The sequence below is a fragment of the Passer domesticus genome, chromosome 34 (assembly GCF_036417665.1).
Source record: "Passer domesticus isolate bPasDom1 chromosome 34, bPasDom1.hap1, whole genome shotgun sequence".
NCBI classification, from domain to species: Eukaryota; Metazoa; Chordata; class Aves; order Passeriformes; family Passeridae; genus Passer; species Passer domesticus.
The window spans coordinates 1,285,321-1,302,405 of NC_087507.1; the positions used below are offsets into that span (position 1 = coordinate 1,285,321).

General features: G+C 65.3%; 2 protein-coding genes across 5 annotated transcripts in view; one reads left to right on the forward strand and one right to left on the reverse strand.

Moving 5' to 3' along the window:
* Positions 1-2,655: 2,655 nt before the first annotated feature.
* Positions 2,656-10,533, reverse strand: QTRT1 (queuine tRNA-ribosyltransferase catalytic subunit 1). The gene is given in 11 exon segments (XM_064402020.1): positions 2,656-3,492; positions 3,494-3,601; positions 3,683-3,767; positions 3,853-3,962; positions 4,046-4,121; positions 4,207-4,345; positions 6,358-6,473; positions 7,606-7,684; positions 8,823-8,961; positions 9,509-9,577; positions 9,763-10,533. Coding segments are annotated over 11 exon segments (1,194 nt in total). The 5' UTR covers positions 9,991-10,533; the 3' UTR covers positions 2,656-3,447.
* Positions 10,534-10,764: 231 nt separating this feature from the next.
* The window catches only part of DNM2 (dynamin 2), a 32,455-nt gene continuing 26,134 nt past the window's right edge, over positions 10,765-17,085 (forward strand). For 2 of the 4 annotated variants that reach the window (XM_064402016.1, XM_064402017.1), the window contains exons 1-2: positions 10,765-11,028; positions 15,918-15,991. In XM_064402016.1, coding sequence (XP_064258086.1) covers positions 10,868-11,028; positions 15,918-15,991 — 235 coding nt within the window. In that variant the 5' untranslated portion in view covers positions 10,765-10,867. The remainder of the gene's footprint in view (positions 11,029-15,917; positions 15,992-17,085) is intronic. The other 2 variants (XM_064402018.1, XM_064402019.1) reach the window with 1 other exon arrangement.

The following is a 17,085-nucleotide window of genomic DNA, read 5'->3' on the forward strand; positions in this document are numbered from 1 at the left end:
CTCCCAGTTAGCCCTAGGGGTGCTCCCAGTGCCTCCCAGTGCATCCCAGTTACCCCCAGGGCTGCTCCTAGTGCTCCCAGTGCCTCCCAGTGCTCCCAGTTAGCCCCCGGGCTGCTCCCAGTGCCGCCCAGTGCCTCCCAGTGCTGCCCAGTCAGCCCCAGGGGTGCTTCCAGTGCTCCCAGTTAACCCCAGGGGCTGCTCCCAGCCCTTCCCAGTGTATCCCAGTGACTCCCAGTGACTCCCAGTTAACTCCAAGTGCCAATCCCAGCCCTTCCCAGTGCTCCCAGTGCCTCCCAGTCACTCACAGCGGCTCCCAGTGCTCCCAGTAACCTGCAGTGGCAGCTGCAGCCCGTCCCAGTGCTCCCAGTGTGTCCCAGTGGCTCCCAGTTAACCCCAGGTGCTGCTCCTAGCCCTCCCCAGTGCTCCCAGTGCCTCCCAGTGTGTCCCAGTCACTCACAGTGGCTCCCAGTGCTCCCAGTGCCTCCCAGTTAACTCCAAGTGCCAATTCCAGCCCGTCCCAGTGCTCCCAGTGTGTCCCAGTGGCTCCCAGTTAACCCCAGGTGCTGCTCCTAGCCCTCCCCAGTGCTCCCAGTGCCTCCCAGTGTGTCCCAGTCACTCACAGCGGCTCCCAGTGGCTCCCAGTGCTCCCAGTGCTCCCAGTGTCCCGCCCGCCGCGGCTCTGTGCCCGCGGTGCCCGGCGGCGGCAGAAATGTGCGGGCACGGGTGACGCAGGTGCCACGCCCGGCCCGGGCCACGCCCCCGGGCCACGCCCCCGGGCCACGCCCCCCGGCCACACCCACCCCCTCAAACTTCCTGCTGCGGTCACGCGGGGCCACCGAGGGCATGGCAGTGCCACCACAGAGGTGTCACCAAGGGCATGGCAGTGCCACCACTGAGGGCATGGCAGTGCCACCACAGGGGTGTCACCAGGGGCACGGCAGTGCCACCACAGAGGGCATGGCAGTGCCACCAGGGGTGCCACCGAGGGCATGGCAGTGCCACCACTGAGGGCATGGCAGTGCCACCACAGGGGTGTCACCAGGGGCACGGCAGTGCCACCACAGAGGGCATGGCAGTGCCACCAGGGGTGCCACCGAGGGCATGGCAGTGCCACCACAGAGGGCATGGCAGTGTCACCAGGGGTGCCACCGAGGGCATGGCAGTGCCACCACAGAGGTGTCACCGAGGGCATGGCAGTGCCACCGAGGGCATGGCAGTGCCACCGAGGGCATGGCAGTGCCACCAGGGGCATGGCAGTGTCACCGAGGGCATGGCAGTGCCACCACAGAGGGCATGGCAGTGCCACCAGGGGCATGGCAGTGCCACCGAGGGCATGGCAGTGCCACCAGGGGCATGGCAGTGTCACCGAGGGCATGGCAGTGCCACCACAGAGGGCATGGCAGTGCCACCAGGGGCATGGCAGTGCCACCGAGGGCATGGCAGTGCCACCACACGGGTGTCACCGAGGGCATGGCAGTGCCACCACAGAGGGCATGGCAGTGCCACCACACGGGTGTCACCAGGGGCATGGCAGTGCCACCACAGAGGGCATGGCAGTGCCACCACAGAGGTGCCACCGAGGGCATGGCAGTGCCACCACAGAGGGCATGGCAGTGCCACCACAGAGGTGTCACCGAGGGCATGGCAGTGCCACCACACGGGTGTCACCAGGGGCATGGCAGTGCCACCAGGGGTGTCACCGAGGGCATGGCAGTGCCACCACAGAGGGCATGGCAGTGCCACCACAGAGGTGCCACAGAGGGCATGGCAGTGCCACCACAGAGGTGTCACCAGGGGCATGGCAGTGCCACCGAGGGCATGGCAGTGCCACCACAGAGGTGCCACCGAGGGCATGGCAGTGCCACCACAGAGGTGTCACCAAGGGCACGGCAGTGCCACCACCGAGGGCACGGCAGTGCCACCACAGAGGTGCCACCGAGGGCACGGCAGTGCCACCACAGAGGTGTCACCGAGGGCATGGCAGTGCCACCGAGGGCATGGCAGTGCCACCACAGAGGTGTCACCAGGGGCATGGCAGTGCCACCACAGGGGTGTCACCAGGGGTGTCACCAGGGGCATGGCAGTGCCACCAGGGGCATGGCAGTGCCACCACAGGGGTGTCACCATGGGCATGGCAGTGCCACCACAGAGGGCATGGCAGTGCCACCGAGGGCATGGCAGTGCCACCACAGAGGTGTCACCAGGGGCATGGCAGTGCCACCACACGGGGCCACCGAGGGCATGGCAGTGCCACCACAGAGGTGTCACCAGGGGCAGAGAGGTGTCACTGTCCAGGTGTCACCATGGCTGTCACTGTCCAGGTGTGACCATGGGCACTCAGGTGTCACCACACAGGTGTCACCATGGCCATGCAGGTGTCACCATGGCTGTCACTGTCCAGGTGTGACCAGGGGCACCCAGGTGTCACCACACAGGTGTCACCATGGCCATGCAGGTGTCACCATGGCTGTCACTGTCCATGTGTGACCAGGGGCACTCAGGTGTCACCACACAGGTGTCACCATGGCCATGCAGGTGTCACCATGGCTGTCACTGTCCATGTGTGACCAGGGGCACTCAGGTGTCACAGTCCAGGTGCCACCATGGCCACCAGGACCCCCCCAGCCCCACCTGGAACCACGGGAGCCATTTCCCTTCCAAACTCTTTTATTTCCCACCCCTTAAAAACCCCAAAACCATAAAAAAAACCCCGCCAAAACCGTAAAAAAGAGAAAAAACAAACCGCAAAAAAATGTATAAAAATACACTGGGGTGGGGGGGAAAGGGGGGGCTGGGAATTGAGGGGGCTCCCCAGGGACTGGGGGGTCCCCAGGATCCAGGAGGGGTTCCCCAGGGATCAGGGGGGGTCCCAGGGATTTTTGGGGGGGGTTCCCCCAAGATCCAAGGGGCTTCCCAGGGATTGGGGGGGTCCCCAGAATCAGGGGGGGTCCCCTGAGATCCAGAGGGGTTCCCCCAGGATCCAGGAGGGGGGTCCCAGGGATTTTTGGGGGGGGTTCCCCCAAGATCCAAGGGGCTCCCCAGGGATTGGGGGGTTCCCCAGGATTGGGGGGGTCCCCAGAATCAGGGGGGGTCCCCTGAGATCCAGAGGGGTTCCCCCAGGAATCCAGAGGGGGCTCCCCAGGGATTTTTGGGGGGGCTCCCCGGGATCCAAGGGGCTCCCCAGGGATTTTTGGGGGGGCTCCCCGGGATCCAGGGGGGGGTTCCCCCACATCAGGGGGGGGGTTCCCCCGATCAGGGGGGGTTCTGGGATCCAGGGGGGGGTTCTGGGATCCAGGGGGGGTTCCCCCACATCGGGGGGGTTCCCCAGGGATCAGGGGGGGTTCCCCAGGGATCAGGGGGGGTTCTGGGATCCAGGGGGGGTTCCCCCGGATCAGGGGGGGTTCCCCAGGGATCCAGGGGGGGTTCCCCCGGATCAGGGGGGTCCCCTCAGCGCAGGGAGATCCCCACAGACCCCAGAGCCTCCCGGGCCCAGGCTGGGGGTCCCCCCCCGCCCCCCGTACATGGTGTCCATGAACTCCTGCACGAACTCGGGGAAGCGCTGCTGCACGATGCTCTCCCTGATGGAGCCCATCAGCTTCATCTGGGGAGGGGGCAGGGGGGGTTAGAGGGGTGGGGAGACCCCCGAGACCCCCCCCAGGGCCCCCCAGAGCCCCCTGCCCACCTGGTAGGCGATGTTGTGCAGGGTGAGCAGGTGCAGCGCCGCCGTGTTGGAGCGCAGCAGCGCGTGCAGGTACGCCCGGGAATACCTGGTGAGGGGGGGAAATGGGGGATGTGGGGGGTCAGCCCCACCTCGGGGACCCCCCCAGACCCTCCCCAGAGCCCCCCACCCACCTCTGGCACGCGGGGCAGCCGCAGTCGGCGTCGATGGGCCGGAAATCTTTGGCGAATTTCTGATTTTTCAGCTGCAGGGACCCCCAGGGCACCAGGGCGGAACCGAAACGCTGCGGGGGGACCAGGGCGGGTTATGGGGGTCCCCAAAACAGCGGGGAGGGGTCCCCAAACCCCCCCCCCGAGCCCCCCTTACCGCCGTGCGGGTGGGGAACACGCAGTCGAACATGTCGCAGCCCAGCGCGACGCAGACCACCAGGTCGGTGGCGTAGCTGGGGGCGAATTGGGGGTGACTCCGGGGGTCTCCCCCGGCCCGGCCGGCTCTGGGGGGGCTGCCGAGGGGACCCCCGCACTCACCCCACGCCCATCAGGTAGCGGGGCTTGTCCCGGGGCAGGTGCTCGGTGCTGAGCTTCACCGCGCGCCAGAACTGCGCCTTGGCCTCGCCGCCGCTCAGGCCCCCGATGGCAAAGCCGGGCACGTCCCGCTGCGTCATGGCTGGGAGACCCCCACATCACCCCCAAATTACCCCTGAGCCTGACCCCGGGACCCCCAAATTACCCCTGAGCCTGACCCCGGGACCCCCAAATTACCCCTGAGCCTGCCCCTGGGACCCCCAAATCACCCCGGGACCTCCAGATCACCCCTGAGCCACTCTGAGCCCCTTGGATCTCCTCAGGCCCCCGATGGCAAAGCCGGGCACGTCCCGCTGGGTCATGGCTGGGAGACCCCCAGATCACCCCCCAATCACCCCAAATCACCCCAAATTACCCTCCTGAGCCTGCCCCGGGGACCCCCAAATCACCCCGGGACCCCCAGATCATTCCAAGTCATCCCTGAGCCTCCTGGATCTCCTTGAGTCCCAGTGTGGAACCGGGCACGTCCCGCTGGGTCATGGCTGGGAGACCCCCAGATCACCCCCAAATTACCCCAAATCACCCCAAATTACCCCTGAACTGCCCCCCGGGACCCCCAAATTACTCCTGAGCTTCCCCCTGGGACCCCCAGATCACTCCTGAGCCCCCTGGATCTCCTCGAGCCCCAGTGTGGAACCGGGCACGTCCCGCTGGGTCATGGCTGGGAGACCCCTAAATCACCCCAAATCACCCCAAATCACCCCAAATTACCCTCCTGAGCCTGCCCCCGGGACCCCCAAATTACTCCTGAACCTCCCCCCAGGACCACTGGAGCTGCCCCAGGACCCCCAGAGCCCCTCCCAAGCAGGGATGAGGTGGAGGAGGACGAGGAGGAAGGCCTGGGGACGAGGGTGAGGATGATGAGGAGGGGAGGAAGGCTGGGAGGTGAGGGTGAGGAGGACGAGGAGGGGAGGCAGGCCCGGGGATGAAGGTGAAGATGGTGAGGATGATGAGGATGGTGAGGAGGGGAGGAAGGCCCGCGGGTGAGGGTGAAGATGGTGAGGATGACGAGGAGGGGAGGCAGGCCCGGGGATGAAGGTGAGGATGACAAGGAATGGAGGAAGGCTGGGGATGAAGGTGAGGATGGTGAGGAGGGAGGCAGGCCCGGGGATGAAGACGAGGATGATGAGGATGCTGAGGATGCTGAGAAGGGAGGAAGGCCCAGGAATGAGGATGAGGATGCTAAGGATGACGAGGGTGATGAGGAGGGAGGCAGGCCCGGGGGTGAAGGTGAGGATGCTGAGGATGCTGAGGATGCTGAGCAGGGAGGCAGGCTGGCAGGTGAAGGTGAGGATGATGAGGATGGTGAGGAGGGAGGCAGGCTGGCAGGTGAAGGTGAGGATGATGATGAGGGGAGGCAGGCCCGGGGATGAGGGTGAGGATGCTGAGGGGGGAGGCAGGCTGGCAGGTGAAGATGAGGATGATGAGGAGGGGAGGAAGGCCCAGGCATGCAGGTGAAGATGCTGAGGATGCTGAGGATGCTGAGCAGGGAGGCAGGCTGGCAGGTGAAGGTGAGGAAGGTGAGGATGATGAGGATGATGAGGATGCTGAGCAGGGAGGCAGGCTGGCAGGTGAAGGTGAGGATGATGAGGATGCTGAGCAGGGAGGCAGGCTGGCAGGTGAAGGTGAGGATGGTGAGGATGATGAGGATGATGAGGATGCTGAGCAGGGAGGCAGGCTGGCAGGTGAAGGTGAGGATGATGATGAGGGGAGGCAGGCCCGGGGATGAGGGTGAGGATGACAAAGAACGGAGGAAAGCTGCGGATGAAGGTGAGGATGGTGAGGATGACAAGGAGGGGAGGCAGGCCCGGGGGTGAAGGTGAGGATGGTGAGGAGGGAGGCAGACTGGCAGGTGAAGGTGAGGATGATGAGGATGATGAGGAGGGGAGGCAGGCTGGCAGGTGAAGGTGAGGATGATGATGAGGAGGGGAGGCAGGCCCGGGGGTGAAGGTGAGGATGCTGAGGATGCTGAGCAGGGAGGCAGGCTGGCAGGTGAGGGTGAGGATGATGAGGAGGGGAGGCAGGCCCAGGCATGCAGGTGAAGATGCTGAGGATGCTGAGGATGAGGATGATGAGGAGGGGAGGCAGGCCCACCTCGCAGGCAGCGCAGGCGCAGCTCGGGGTCCAGCCCCCCCTGCACGATGGCGAAGAGCAGCTGCTGCCGGGGGCGGCCGTGGGCGGCCAGGCAGCGATCGAGCCAGCGCACCGACCTGCGGGCAGGGGCACGGGGGTCCGGGGGGGCTGGGGGGTCCCGGGGGGGTCCTGGGAGGGTCTTAGGGGGGTCCCAGGGAGGGCTGGGGGGGTCCTAGGGGTCCTGGGGGGTCCCGGGAGGGTCCTGGGAGGGTCTTAGGGGGGTCCCGGGCTGGGCTGGGGGGTCCCGGGGAGGTCACGGGTGTCTCAGGGGGGTTTCAGGGGGTCTCAGAAGGGTCCCAGGGGGTCCCAGGGGGTCTTAGAAGGGTCCCAGGGGGTCCCAGGAAGGTCAGGGGGATCCCAGGGGGGTCTCAGAGCAGTCATGGGGGTCTCAGGGGGTCCCAGGGGGGTTTCAAGGAGTCTCAGAGGGGTCCCAGGGGGTCTGAGGAAGGTCAAGGGGGGCCCTGGGGGGTTTCAGGGGGGTTCCAGGGGGTCTCAGAGGGGTCCCAGGGGGTCTCAGGGTGTTTCCGAGGGTCCCAGGGTGTTCTGGGGGGCTCTCAGGGTGTTTGGGGGAGTCTCAAGGGAGTCTCAGGGTGTTTCTGGGGGTCCCAGGTGATCCCAGGGTGTTTTGGGGGGGTCCCAGAGGAGTCTCAGAGTGTTTCAGGGGGATCTCACGGGGGTCTCAGGGTGTTTTAGGGGGTCCCAGGGGGGCTCTCAGGGTGTTTTGGGGGGGTCTCAGGGGTCTCAGAGTGTTTTGGGGAGGGTCTCAAGGTGTTTTGGGGGGTCCCAGGGGGTCTCAGGGTGTTTTGGGGGCTCTCAGGGTGTTTTGGGGGGGGTCTCAGGGGTCTCAGAGTGTTTCGGGGGTCTCAGGGTGTTTTAGGGGGTCCCAGGGGGGCTCTCAGGGTGTTTTGGGGGGGTCTCAGAGTGTTTTGGGGAGGGTTTCAAGGTGTTTTGGGGGGTCCTGGGGGTCTCAGGGTGTTTCGGGGGGCTCTCAGGGTGTTTTGAGGGGTCTCAGGGTGTTTTAGGGGGTCCCGGGGGGCTCTCAGGGTGTTTTGGGGGGTCTCAGAGTGTTTTGGGGGGTCTCAGAGTGTTTTGGGGGTGGTCTCAGTGTGTTTTGGGGGGGTCTCGGGGGTCTCAGAGTGTTTTGGGGAGGGTCTCAGAGTGTTTTGGGGGTGGTCTCGGTGTGTTTTGGGGGGTCCCGGGGGTCCCCACCTGAGCATGGCCTCCTCGACGCGCGGCCCCGTCGTGGTGCTGCTCACGACGTCGTCCAGCTGCATCACGATGTCAGCGCCTGCCCGGTACCGGGGATGGGGTCACCCCGGGCTTGGGGGTCCCACCCGGGGTTTGGGGGTCCCACCCGGGGGTTGGGGGTCCCACCAGGGTCCTTCCCACCCCCGGGGTTGGGGGTCTCTTCCCTGGGATTTCAGGCTCTCTCTCCCCGGGATTTGGGGGTCCCATGCCCTGGGATTTGAGGGTCTCTCCCCCTGAGATTTGGGGGTCCCTCCCCCCAGATTTGGGGGTCTCTCCCCCAGGATTTTGGGGTCCCACCCCCCAGATTTGGGGGTCTCTCCCCCCGGGTTTGGGGGGGTCTCTCCCCCATTACTCCCAGCCCTTGGATTTGGGGGTCCCACCCCCCAGATTTGAGGGTCCCATGCCCTGGGATTTGGGGGTCCCATGCCCTGGGATTTGGGGGTCCTTCTTCCCCAGGATTTGGGGGTCTCTCCCTCTGAGATTTCGGGGCTCCACCCCTGGGATTTCGGGGTCCCTCCCCCCAGATTTGGGGGTTCAATTCCCTTGGATTTTGGGGGTCCCATCCCTGGGACTTGGGGGTTCCATTCCCCGAGATTTAGGGTCACATCCCCCAGGATTTGAGGGTCTCTCCCCCTGGGATTTGGGGGCTCCACCCCTGGGATTTTGGGGTCCCTCACCCCAGATTTGGGGGTTCCATCCCCCAGGATTTTGGGGGTCCCACTCCCAGGTTTGGGAGTCCCACCCCCCCGGGATTTGGGGTCCCGGCCCCCCCGGGATTTTGGGGCTCCACCCCTGAGATTTTGGGGGTCCCACCCCTGGGATTCTGGGGTCCCACCCCCCGGGATTTTGGGGTCCCAGCCCCCCGGGATTTGGGGTCCCGGCCCCCCCGGGATTTTGGGGTCCCACCCCCGGGATTTGGGGTCCCATCCCCCAGGATTTTGGGGTCCCATCCCCGGGTTTGGGGTCCCATCCCCCAGGATTTTGGGGTCTCAGCCCCTGAGATTTGGGGTCCCAGCCCCCCAGGATTTTGGGGCTCCACCCCCGGGATTTTGGGGTCCCAGCCCCCAGGATTTTGGGGTCCCATCCCCGGATTTTGGGGTCCCAGCCCCCCGGGATTTGGGGTCCCACCCCCACAGGATTTTGGGGTCCCAGCCCCCCGGATTGGGGTCCCGGCCCACCCAGGGCGTTCTGGATCTCCATGGATCTCTCGGGGCTCAGCAGGATCTCCTCCCCGCCGTGGGGGGGCTGGAACAGAACCCCCTCCTCCGAGACCCGCGCCAGCCGCAGCAGCGACACCATCTGGAACCCCCCGCTGTCCTGGGACCCCAAAAACACTGCTCAGGGGGGTGGGGAACCCCAAAACCCCCCCAGGAACAGCCCAGGGACCCCCCGCTGTCCTGGGACCCCAAAAACACTGCTCAGGGGGGTGGGGAGCCCCAAGAACCCCCCAGGAACCCCCAGGAACCCCCCGCTGTCCTGGGATCCCAAAAACACTGCTCAGGGGGGTGGGGAACCCCAAAACCCCCCCAGGAACCCCCCCAGGAACAACCTGGGACCACCCCAGGACACCCCGAGAACCCTCTGGGAACCCCGGGACCACCCTGGGAACACTCAGGGAACCCCAGAACCCCCCGGGACCACCCAAGACCACCCCAGGAACCCCCCAGGACACCTCGGGACCACCCAGGACCACCCTGGGAACCCCCCAGGACCCCTTGGGACCACCCTGGGAACCCCGAGACCACCCCAGGACACCCAGAACACCCCAAAACGACCCCAAGAACCCCTCAGAACCCCCCCGGGCACACCCCGGGGGTCCCCGTGCCCCCAATTCGGGGGTCCCGGCGGTGCCCCCCCCCCTCACCGTCAGCAGGTTGTGCGGCCAGTCCATGAAGCCGTGCAGGCCCCCGGCGCGCCGGACCAGCTCCGAGCCCTGCGGGGAACCGGGAGCGAGCTGGGACCGGAACCGGGACCGGAACCGGAACCGAACTGGAACCGGGACCGGAACCGGGAACCGAACTGGAACCGAACCGGAACCGGGAACCCGCGGCGGCAGCTCCGACCTCACCCGGAATTCGGGAACCCCCCGAGCCCCCCGAGCCCCCCGGTGCCGCTCACCGGCCGCGTGCCCAGGTGGAAGGTGTTGCCCAGGCAGATGCGGCAGCCCAGCGCCGCCAGCTGCGCGGCCGTCAGGCCCTTGGCGGTGCCGCGGGTGCCCACGGGCATGAACACGGGGCAGGGCACGGCGCCGTGCGGCAGCCGCAGCTCCCCGGCCCGGGCGCGGCTCCGCCCGCACTCGGCCGCGATCCGCAGCACCGGCGGCGGCCCCGCCGTGGGCGCCGCCATCTTGGCCGGAAGAGGAAGCAGAGGCGCCGCCGGAAGTGACCGTTACCGCGGCAACGCGGCGGCCATGTTGGGCCTTGTGGGGATGGGGAGCGGCGGAGAACGGAGGTGCCCAAAGACCCCCGGAGGTCGCCCGAGTTCAGCGGAGACCCCTCCCCAAGCCCGGCGGGGAGGGAGCGGAGCCAGCTCCTGCTGCTCCTGCTTCCTGCGGGGTTCTCGGGGCGTTCCAGCCCCGGGGATTCGCTTCGGGGTTGGCGTTCCCCGTGAGGGAGCACACGGCGCTGCGCGGTCACGGGAGGGCCGCGAGGCACCGGAACGGCAACCGGCGAGGGGGACTCGCTGAACGGCGGCCGGCTGACCCACTGCGGGAGGGATTTCCGTTCCCTAAGATCCCTCTCTCGGTTGAATTGGCCAGCCCGCTCGGAGCGGCGGGCGCGCTGCCGAACGGAAGGGAGGGCGGGGAGGCAGAGCAGGGCGGGCTCCCGGGGCCGCTGCGGGCCGCGCTCCCGGGGGAAGCTCTGTCCGCCAATTCAATGGCGGAACCGGTGAGGGGCGGGACCGCATCCCCGCCGCCTCAGCTGACACAGCAGCGCCGCCTCCCATTGGCTGTCAGCGATGAGTGACGGCCGAGAGACCAATAGAAAGCGGGCTTGTCTTCCCGGTGCCGCCCTTTGGGATGATTGACAGCTCCTTGCTCCTATCCGCTTTGCGCGTTCTGTTGACGGGCAGCCCAGCCGGCCAATGGCGCGGCGCGCCGCGGGAGCGGGGCGGGCGCGGCGGTGCCGGATGAGGAGACTCTGAGGGGAAGTTTGGCCGCCGCCGCGGGCCCCGTGAGGAGGAGCCGCCGCCGGGAGCGCGGGCCCGGCACCGCCGCGCCGCCATGGGCAACCGGGGCATGGAGGAGCTCATCCCGCTGGTCAACAAGCTGCAGGACGCCTTCAGCTCCATCGGCCAGAGCTGCCACCTCGACCTGCCGCAGATCGCCGTGGTGGGCGGGCAGAGCGCCGGCAAGAGCTCGGTGCTCGAGAACTTCGTGGGCCGGTGAGCGGCGGCGGCGGCGGCGGCGGAGGGAGGGCGGGAGGGGGAGCGGCGGCGGCGGGAGCAGCGGGCGGCGCCGCTGGCGTAGGAGCGTTCGGGAATAGCGGCGGCGTAAGGGCGCGGCCGGCGGAGCGCCGCCCGCGCTGCGCAAACGGCGTAGCGGCCGCGCAAACGGCGCAAGGGCCGCGCCGGTACCGGGAGCGGGGCGGGACCGGGAGCGGGAACGGGGCGGGACCGGGAACGGGAGGGGGCGGCACCGAGCGGGGCGGGGCCGGGTCACGGCGGTCAGTCGCGATAGCAGCGGGGGTGAGCGGGTGCGGAACGGATTCGGGGGTTCCGTGGGCGCTGCGGGCTGCCCGGTTCTCGCTCCGGGATCCCACCCGGGATTCCTTGGGAATGCTGAGCTGCGTGCGCCTTCCTCCCCACCACCATCATCATCATCGTCATGATGCTCCGGGCTGCGCCCCGCAGATAGGAGCGGGCTGGGCCGGGCCCGGCAGCCCGGCGTGGCCGCGCCGATAACGGGAGCAGCGCTCGCCGCCCTCCCGGCGAGGCGGAGCGGCCACCGAGGAACGCCCAGAACCCGCGGCGGGCACGGCTCTGCCCGCTTTGTCCGGCTCCCAGCCGGTTCGTGCCGGCTGCTCCGGCCGGGCTGTCACTTCCTGGGGCACTCCCGCCCCGATGTCAGTCTGTCCTGCTGTCCCCTCAACCTCCGCGTCCCCAAAATTCCCAGCCACGTGCTTTTCCCGCTGGTTTGGGCACCTTTTCCCCCGTGGAAATGCCCCGGTGGGAGCTGCGGAGTTTTCCTTTCCCCACTGGATCCCTCCCCTCCTGTGGGGTTTTTCCAGGCTGGGATCCATCACTTTTCCCCTCCAAACTCATTCCCAGCCTGGATTTGGGCTCTCCCAGCACTCAGGGGTGGAACGGTGGAGTTGTTCCCCATCCCAAAATCCCTGGGCATTTTAGCAGCCTTTAATTACAGCCCTGCTGGGAAACCATCCCTGCTAATTAAACCCCTCCATCCGGGGCTCCTTCCCCACCTCATCCTGCAGCTCGTGCTAATTAGGGTTAATTACCCCCCCGGGTGATGGCACACTGAGGAATGCTGGCCTGACCGTGGCCATTCCCAGCTTTTAGGGGCACTTCTGGCTGAGCAGGGGCTGGGCTTTTCTGCCTGGATCACAAATTCCAGCTGGGCTGAGCCAGGGCCTCGGGGCTGTTCCCGCTCTCCCTGCACGGATCCATCCAGCCACGCTCGGAAACTGCCCCTGGGCCGTTGATTTTGTGGGTTTTTGCAGCTTGTTGGAGCTTAATTTTATTTTTTCCGAGCCACCAGGAAGCCCTGGATCCCTGTTGGGAGTCCAGGGTCCCTGTTGGGAAGCCCTGGCGCTGTTTTGTTGGTTTTTTTACACTTAAAATACACGAGAAGATAATCCTGAGGGACCTGGAAGTGGGCTGGGAACCCTCTAAATCCACATTTCAGCCTAACTGAGCTGGAATTTCCCCCTGGGACATCCCTGGGGGGGTTTTGGGGGGCCTGGGGCGCCTCAACCCCTGAATCTCATGGGAGAAGCACCCAGGGGTGGTCACCAGGATTCCTTGTGGCCCCACCATCCCTCTTTGGAGCCAAATCCTGACGTGCCAGCCCTGCCCCGAGCTGTCACTGCCCCGGGGGACAATGGAGCCCTTGTCCCCCCGGGGGTGGGGACAATCCCCGACCTCAATGGGGCTTTATGAGCCCTCGGGCTGGGGATCCTTATCCTGCCCGGGGATCCCGAAACGGGGCTGAGCCCCCGGGATTGGGATCGGGGGGATTTGGGGCCACGGGGAGAGGTGAACCCCACGGGAACGGGATGGGGGCAGCGAGGGATTGGGCCAGGTCAGGGGGGCTGGAGGTGTCCGGGGTGAATCCGTGGGGTTTGCCAGGGTTTGGTGGGAGCCAGATTGAGGGAAATCCAGGGAATTCCATCAGGAATGGGAAGGGAATCGTTTGGAGCGAGTGGAAACGCACTCAGGTGTTTCCCCAGGGATTTTTCTGGCACAGGGAAGTTCCTGCTGTGCTCCTTCACCTTGAGAGTGGAGATGGAGAGGTGAATCTGTGGGGTTTGCCCTGGTTTGGAGGGAAATCCAGGGAATTCCATCAGGAATGGGAAGGGAATCGTTTGGAGCGAGTGGAACCAGCGTTGGGTGTTTTGGAAACAGGGAAACGCGCTCAGGTGTTTCCCCAGGGATTTTTCTGGCACAGGGAAGTTCCCATTGCACTTCTCCACCTTGAGAGTGGGGCTGGAGGTGTCCAGGGGTGAATCCGTGGGGTTTGCCCTGGTTTGGTGGGAGCCACAGCCAGAGGAATCCAGAGAATTCCATCGGGAATGGGAAGGGAATCGTTTGGAGCGAGTGGAACCAGCGTTGGGTGTTTTGGAAACAGGGAAACGCGCTCAGGTGCTTCCCCAGGGATTTTTCTGCACAGGGAAGTTCCTGCTGTGCTCCTCCACCTTGAGAGTGGGGCTGGAGGTGTCCAGGGGTGAATCCGTGGGGTTTGCCTTGGTTTGGTGGGAGCCACGGCCAGAGGAATCCAGGGAATTCCATCAGGAATGGGAAGGGAACCGTTTGGAGCGAGGGGAACCAGCGTTGGGTGTTTTGGAAACAGGGAAACGCGCTCAGGTGCTTCCCCAGGGATTTTTCTGCACAGGGAAGTTCCTGCTGTGCTCCTCCACCTTGAGAGTGGGGCTGGAGGTGTCCAGGGGTGAATCCGTGGGGTTTGCCTTGGTTTGGTGGGAGCCACGTTGATGGAAATCCAGGGAATTCCATCAGGAATGGGAAGGGAATCATTTGGAGCGAGTGGAAACGTGCTCAGGTGTTTCCCCAGGGATTTTCTGGCACGGGGAAGTTCCCACTGCACTTCTCCACCTTGAGAGTGGGGCTGGAGGTGTCCAGGGGTGAATCCGTGGGGTTTGCCGAGGTTTGGTGGGAGCCACGTTGATGGAAATCCAGGGAATTCCATCAGGAATGGGAAGGGAACCGTTTGGAGCGAGTGGAACCAGCGTTGGGTGTTTTGGAAACAGGGAAACGCGCTCAGGTGTTTCCCCAGGGATTTTCTGGCACGGGGAAGTTCCCACACCTTGTCCCTTTGTCCCTTTGTCCCTGTGGTGGCCCGGGGCACGCCCGGCCCAGGTGGGAGGCGGCAGATCCGGGCAGGTGACTCAGGCAGGTGACGTCCCGGGGCTGCCTCGCGCGTCACCGCGCGCCCGGGCCCTGCCCAGGGCACACGGAGCTGGGTGGCACCTGCCAGCCGTCCCCGTCCTCCCCGAGGCCTCGGCCCTGAGCTGTGACCTGCAGCTGGGGGAGACGGGGATTCCGGGGGGGCTGGGGCACGGGGATCACCTCAGGTCCCCCAGGATCGGGGCTGGGGATCACCTGGATTGGCCTGGGATGGGGCACGGGGATCACCTGGATTGTCTTGGGATGGGACACAGGGATCACCTGGATTGTCCTGGGATGGGGCACAGGGATCACCTGGATTGGCCTGGGATGGGACACGGGGATCACCTGGATTGGCCTGGAATGGGGCACAGGGATCACCTGGATTGGCCTGGGATGGGGCACAGGGATCACCTGGATTGTCCTGGGATGGGGCACAGGGATCACCTGGACTGTCCTGGGATGGGACACGGGGATCACCTGGATTGTTCTGGGATGGGGCACGGGGATCACCTGGACTGTCCTGGGATGGGACACGGGGATCACCTGGATTGTTCTGGGATGGGGCACGGGGATCACCTGGATTGTCCTGGGATGGGACACGGGGATCACCTGGATTGTTCTGGGATGGGGCACGGGGATCACCTGGATTGGCCTGGGATGGGGCACAGGGATCACCTGGATTGTCCTGGGATGGGGCACGGGGATCACCTGGATTGTCCTGGGATGGGACACAGGGATCACCTGGATTGTCTTGGGATGGGACACGGGGATCACCTGGATTGTCCTGGGATGGGACACGGGGATCACCTGGATTGTCCTGGGATCAGAGCTGAGGATCACCTGGATTGTCCTGGAATCAGAGTTGGGAGCTGAGGATCACCTGGATTGTCCTGGAATCAGAGTTGGGAGCTGGGGGTCACCTGGATTGTCCTGGGATCAGAGCTGAGGATCACCTGGATTGTCCTGGAATCAGAGTTGGGAGCTGGGGATCACCTGGATTCCCCCGGGATGGGGACTGGGACAAGGAGATCACCTCACTCCCCAGGGATCAGGGCTGGGACAGGAGCGAGCAGCAGAGCCAGAGGTGTTGCCCCCACTTTGAGGGCATCCCCCAGACCCCAACATTCCCTCTGGGATCATCTGGGACCTCCCGGGATCCTTTCCCTCCTTTTCCCACCCGACCCGTCCTCCCGGTTGGGCAGGAAGTGAATTTCCATTTCCGGGCTCCGGGCCCGGGCCGGGGCTGTGCCGGGAAGGCCTGGGGTGGCACCCTGGGGTGGCACCCCGGGGTGGCACCGGCGGGGTGACGCTCTCGGGGCGTTGTTGTGACGTCCAGGCCGGGCAGTTCCCGGCAGAGGTGATCCCAGGTGGTTTTCACTCCCATTCCCAGCAGGCACTTCCCTGTGCCCTGCTCGGGAAAGGGGCGGTGGCAGCCCCAGCCCAGAGCTGCCCTTGCAGCTCCACCTTTTCCAGGCAGGGTTCTCCCAAAAAAAAACATCTCCTGGCGCTGGGGGCTGAAGGAATTCTGTGGGAATTTGCTGCTTTCCCTCCCAGCAGTGCCCTGTTCTCTCCCCCGTGACAGCAGGGATTGATCTGCTGTGTTCCCAGCCCCCTCCCTGAGCTCTCCAGCACTGGAGAAATCAATAGGATTCATTAATTAATTAATTGATCCACCCTTTCATGCCTTGCAGGGATTTCCTCCCCCGTGGCTCCGGGATCGTCACTCGCCGGCCTCTCATCCTGCAGCTCATCTTCTCCAAGACGGGTACGGGGCTGGCAGGAGGGCAGCGAGCTCCCTGGGCTGTGCCCCCAGCTCCCAGCTCCCTGCTGAGCACTGGGGAATGCAGGGGAGAGCCCTGGCCATGCCAGGGAGGCCGCAGCAGTGCCCGGGGAAGGCGAGCCGGGCACGGGGGCGGCTCCTTTGCCCAGCCACATCGCCTTGGTGACCGTCAGCCGTGCTGCTAGGAGGGACAGTTCCTTCCTCCCCTTCACCTTGGGCAGGCAGGCTCTTGTCCTGCCCCAAATCCCTGGGTTTGGGTGAATCCCAGAGCAGCCAGGCTCTTGTCCTGCCCCAAATCCCTGGGTTTGGTGAATCCCAGAGCAGCCAGGCTCTTGTCCTGCCCCAAATCCCTGGGTTTGGTGAATCCCAGAGCAGCCAGGCTCTTGTCCTGCCCCAAAATCCCTGGATTTGGGTGAATCCCTGGATCTGGGTGAATCCCAGAACAGCCAGGCTCTTGTCCTGCCCCAAAATCCCTGGATTTGGGTGAATCCCTGGATTTGGGTGAATCCCAGAGCAGGCAGGCTCTTGTCCTGCCCCAAAATCCCTGGATTTGGGTGAATCCCTGGATTTGGGTGAATCCCAGAGCAGCCAGGCTCTTGTCCTGCCCCAAATCCCTGGGTTTGGGTGAATCCCAGAGCAGGCAGGCTCTTGTCCTGCCCCAAAATCCCTGGATTTGGGTGAATCCCTGGATCTGGGTGAATCCCAGAGCAGCCAGGCTCTTGTCCTGCCCCAAAATCCCTGGATTTGGGTGAATCCCTGGATCTGGGTGAATCCCAGAACAGCCAGGCTCTTGTCCTGCCCCAAAATCCCTGGATTTGGGTGAATCCCAGAGCCCCTGGTGCCCTCCTGGGGCCATCAGTGGCTCCTGGGAGCTGAGGGAGGTTGGGAAGAGGTGAGGGAGAATTCCTTCCTCCCCTTCACCTTGAGCAGCCAGGCTCTTGTCCTGCCCCAAATCCCTGGGTTTGGGTGAATCCCTGGATTTGGGTGAATCCCAGAGCAGCCAGGCTCTTGTCCTGCCCCAAAATCCCTGGATTTGGGTGAATCCCAGAGCAGCCAGGCTCTTGTCCTGCCCCAAAATC